This window comes from Limulus polyphemus, unplaced genomic scaffold (genome assembly GCF_000517525.1).
Source record: "Limulus polyphemus unplaced genomic scaffold, Limulus_polyphemus-2.1.2 Scaffold3973, whole genome shotgun sequence".
NCBI lineage: Eukaryota > Metazoa > Arthropoda > Merostomata > Xiphosura > Limulidae > Limulus > Limulus polyphemus.
The window spans coordinates 64396-69429 of record NW_013669583.1 but is presented as its reverse complement, the minus strand read 5'-3'; the positions used below and the strand labels follow the sequence as shown (position 1 = coordinate 69429).

The window sequence follows — 5034 nt, the reverse complement described above, 5'->3', positions numbered from 1 at the left end:
TAAAAACTGCCATAGAAATACTCTCAGAGCAAAAAATAAACATTAGTATATACAACTTCGAAAATCTTTCTATCGGTTAGTATATAATTCCGGTATTTAAAATAATATAACCTGAAAATAGAATGTACTTCATGTATGCATGCTTCCCGTGAAGTTCTCGCAGATGGTACAATATAAAAACGTTAGAATTAGGAGTTAATCCAAATATGAAATCCGGGAAGGGTTAATCTTTTGAAGAAATATACCAACAATTTCGACTTTTTAATATTAAAAGCTCTGGCTTGTATGAAGACAACAGCATTGCTTTACATTTTAAACTCTGGAAAGCTCAATCTTTAAAAAAAACAAGAGGTTTCTTTCTTTTAACCATTGTGGACTACCTGCCGTTTCCAGAGCGTGGAATCGAACCCCTGATTTTAGCGATGCAAGTCCGAAGACTTACCACTATCCCACCGAGGGACAAAAACCGAGAGTGGTATTAAATTTTCACTTTAATGGCGCATTATAAGACACACTGGTTAAAAGGACAGGCTCTAGTACCCACAGGTTCGGGTATAGCCGTCCATAATCTAAGAGAAGCCGAGCAGAATACCCCTCTTACACCAACTGTAACCTTTACAACACACTCACTGCATTCAGTGGTATGTCGTGGGCAGAAACATTTGATCTTCCAGTGATCGCGCGCGAGATAAAACTTATTATTCCAAATTGAACCGATCACTGCTGTTGTGGCTACTGGTATTTTTAACAGATTGATTAAAATATCATTTTTAATTTTTAACGTCAACTTTACCTATAAAACAACGTACACTTTTAGAATACAAACAGAATGTTAACGCGTTTTTTGCGTAGAAAACTCTTCACAGACAGCCTTTTAGTTAAAGAAAGCATATTTATTAATAATTTTGTTACAATGCAAAAATCGACAACAGCAGCAAGATTTTTTTCAGTATTATCAACACTTTAGTTTTACAAGGCCACTTTCTCAGTCAGAAAAATACGAGCTCTCTAGTAAGCGTATAGCAACAAAGTTTTATATTTCAGGCCTAACAACGAGAGCAGATCAGGTTAGTCACCATCTCAGACACTAAAGAAAACGACATCCACAATGTTTAACCGATAATGTCAAAATAACGCATTAATTAATATAAAACGTTAGCTTAGTAATTTGTGTAAATACTACTATACACAAGTTATTAAAAAACAGGAACATAAATGAAGACGATGTTGCTGGATTGTGTGTATCACTAGATCAGGATTTTTTTTTAAAAAAAGAAAAACAAACATATTTGCACAACACTTTGCCATACAAGTGATCTGGGAGCAATAATCACGGATCAACATATATTTATTAGACTTAATGATTAAATGTCGTAGCCTCACGAGAAATAAGAAAAAACTTTTAACCCTGTATCAAAGTGATTCTTCTGAATGATTTCCAAGATGCAAAGATGTTTTCATATGTTCTAGGTTTTGTTTAATCAAAATGTTTAAAAAACACAAATACTTTACTTCATGTTTAAGTCGACAAATAAGATGACACAAATTTTAGGTAATGCTAAAAATAATATACAGTTAATGGAAGATGCTGGAATTTATAACCTTCCATGTTAAAATGTTTATATATCAGGCAAACAAAACATCATTTAGCAGAGCATAATGGATATGTAAAAAAATGAAAGGACTGAATATTCGGCCATAGCAGAACATGTATACATTTACATGCTGGGAATAAAGCAACCAACCAAATATTTGGGAGTAGAAATACAGAGAAATTTTCATAATTGTCTTTTCAGCTTTGTACAGTCGGAATGTATCATTTTACTATGTTCAATACAATTATCACGGTACAGGGTACTTACAACTTTTTAATACCGTATGTAATTTATCAGTAATAACCACTTTGTTAAAACTGATTACTGCTGAAATAAAATGTCTCATAACATAAAAATCATGATTTTCTTTTACTTAAAAAAAAAAAATAATGGAAAAGTTCAAAATAAACCAGAAAACGTGGAATACAATAGTACTGAGAAGAAAAAAAGTGCATGGTAGTAGTTTTTAATTAAAATTCCCAGTAACATGCAAATAAACATTGGTGTAATTTAGGAATACTGATAAATTACAATTATTCTCATGAATGCAAGAAAAAACTAGTGTGTGTGATAACCATTTCTGTCCCTTTACCAAAATATAATGAGCACTTGTTTCTACACCTTGAAAATTCTCTATGAATTATTCAATTAATCAAAAAATTAATATCTAACCAGATGGACATTAGGGTGAAAACTAAGATAAGAAGTTGATGCATATAGTTATTTAATACATTAATAACCAGCAGAATGGAGAAATAACTAAGGAAAAACAATATACAGTGTACAAGTCCATAATACTTCATAACTTCAAAATCCATCATCACGTTCACTATTAAAGCAAGTGTTCTTTGCATATGAAGAAGTATTTCTATGTAAATACAATACACTATGTTAAAGCTGATTTGTATGCTAAAAGTGTCTGGGATGTGAAGTTATAATACTATATAAATCCAATACACTATGTTAAAGCTGATTTATTTGCTAAAAGTGTCTGGGATGTGAAGTTTAATTACTATATAAATCCAATACACTATTTTAAAAATGGTTTGTATGTTAAAAGTTTCTGGGATATGAAGTTATATTACTATATAAGTCCAATACACTATGTTGAAGCTGATTTATTTGCTAAAAGTGTCTGGGATGTGAAGTTATATTACTATATAAATCCAATACACTATTTTAAAAATGGTTTGTATGCTAAAAGTTTCTGGGATGTGAATTTATATTACTATATAAATCCAGTATGCAATACACTACGACAGGTTTGACTTGTTTGGTGTATTTTACAGGGATCAAAAGTTCTATTTCATTATACACATAATACACTATTACAAGACAGATTAGCATGTAAAAGATTACTACATAATCCAATACACTGTGGCAGAACTGATTAATACACAATGAACAATGACAGAATGGATTAATGTAGTACGAGTTTTTAAAATAATTTATAGTTGTTTATACTAAAGTTTCTTATATTATGATTGTCCAATAAAATAAAAGAAACAAAAATTACAAAATACTCAATTTCTAATACATCTTCCAATTTTGTTTTATTTTTTACGCATTTTAATTAAGCCTTGCTTATAAAAAAAAGAAAATCTACATTTCTAATACTATCCTCACAGTATCATTTTTTTCTAAGTTTCACTGTACGCTTTTACATCTGTTTCCTAATCCTGCTTATAAATAGCACTTTAGACCAATTACGTTTCCAACTACGTCTACTGATGGCTTAAGACTGATATGATGTGCTATTTTTTACAAACACACCTTTAGACTGGCTAAGAGGATCAGGAGTGAAAACCATCTGCAACCTAAAACAATGTTGGACACATTTCACAAACTTGAAGTTTAGCTGCATTTAGTTCCTGAAAACCTTGGTCAATAGTGTTTCCTTACAAAACTAAACTATTCTAGAAGGATATTTCACCTTGGGCTGCAACAAATTAACAAAAAATATGAACCACTTTCCTACAAATTAAACCTAAAAAAACATACAGAAGTGAGTGAAACAACATATATAACAACAATATACTGTTTGCAATACTAAATCAAATGTGCAGAAAGTATTTCAGACTCTCAAAAATACGTGAAAATAACTAGACAAAATGATGGTTTAATAGTAGAGCTCATTAAGAACTATGAAGTCATATTTATTTGTAGAAATATTTGAAACAGAGTGGCACAGTAAGTTACTTAACACCATATTTTGTGAATACAAAAACTTTAAAGATCTTAAAAATAATTTTTACAAAACATGCACCATAAGCAAAAATGGAAATACCAACAAATTGAGGATATGTTTAATCAAATCAGTTGTTAATAATCCATAATTTGTAACAGTGCACAAATTACTCTAATGCAAGATATAATAATTCTGTAATATTCATATGATCAGATTTGCTAAACATAGGTTAAATGACTTCTTTTATTATTACAACTCAACATTACTGCCCTATGTCAAAATATGCAACACGAGTTTACAACCATACTTAAAATATGCAAGCTCAAATTATAACACACAAATTTATTTTCCACAACTTGAAATTGAGAAAGCTATCACTGCACTTCAGAAATGCACAATGCAATTTTCAATACTTAAAAATTGCCGTTCTTTAATAGGTCACTTGGAAGACAAACTGTATTAAGGGGTATATATTCTAGCAGCTTAACTTCTCAAGAAATATAAAATTATTCAATGGGATAACTATAAGGGTCCTAGATAATATTTTAGCAAGATAGATTATTTTGTTGTTTCTCTATCATGAAAAATTTTAACACTTCATACAGAGATAACACAACAGATCAGACAAATGTAACAAACAAGAACATAATTTGTATTTCTTCATCATAGTAAACCTATCAAATTAATAACCATCACCTATATGAAATACTAAAGCTATGTCATCAACACTTCTCTTTGGTTTCGTAATCTCAAACCAACCCTCAGTGACTAAGGAACTACCAAAACTTTCAAAGAAAATAAAAAAATTACAGTTGGATTTATTCAATTAGTGTCTATTAGTAAAATACTATACAAAATATTGTTGCATGCAAAATTAATTGTCAAAGCAGACATCAATACATTAATTTTTTTTATTAAACATAACTTTTTATAACATGATTACTTAAATTAATAAAATAAAAGGGTTTAAAAAAAATGGCTGTGATAAATAAAAAACAAAATTCACAAAACTTCAAACTACAATGATAATAATTAAAGCCAACAATTTTGTTTATTTTGATAATAGAATTTATTTGAGGGTTAGAAATAAAAAAAATCTGAATTGACCAAGTCTGCTTCTGGAACCTTCTGATAGATGCAGCTCTTCATTTGTATGTGATTTCCCAAATCTTGATGTTACTGTCCTGTCCCGTAGACACCAAAGTGTTATTGTCTAAAAAGGTAAGTCTTGTTATCTGACTCTGTGGATGT

General features: G+C 29.9%; 1 protein-coding gene across 3 annotated transcripts in view; it reads right to left on the bottom strand.

The window, feature by feature from the left end:
• Positions 1 to 1330: 1330 nt before the first annotated feature.
• The window catches only part of LOC106470381 (actin-interacting protein 1-like), a 63315-nt gene continuing 59611 nt past the window's right edge, over positions 1331 to 5034 (bottom strand). For 2 of the 3 annotated variants that reach the window (XM_022398980.1, XM_022398979.1), the window contains exon 16: positions 1331 to 5034. This exon is cut by the window's right edge and continues 1 nt beyond it. In XM_022398980.1, coding sequence (XP_022254688.1) covers positions 4929 to 5034 — 106 coding nt within the window. In that variant the 3' untranslated portion in view covers positions 1331 to 4928. The other variant, XM_022398978.1, reaches the window with a different exon arrangement.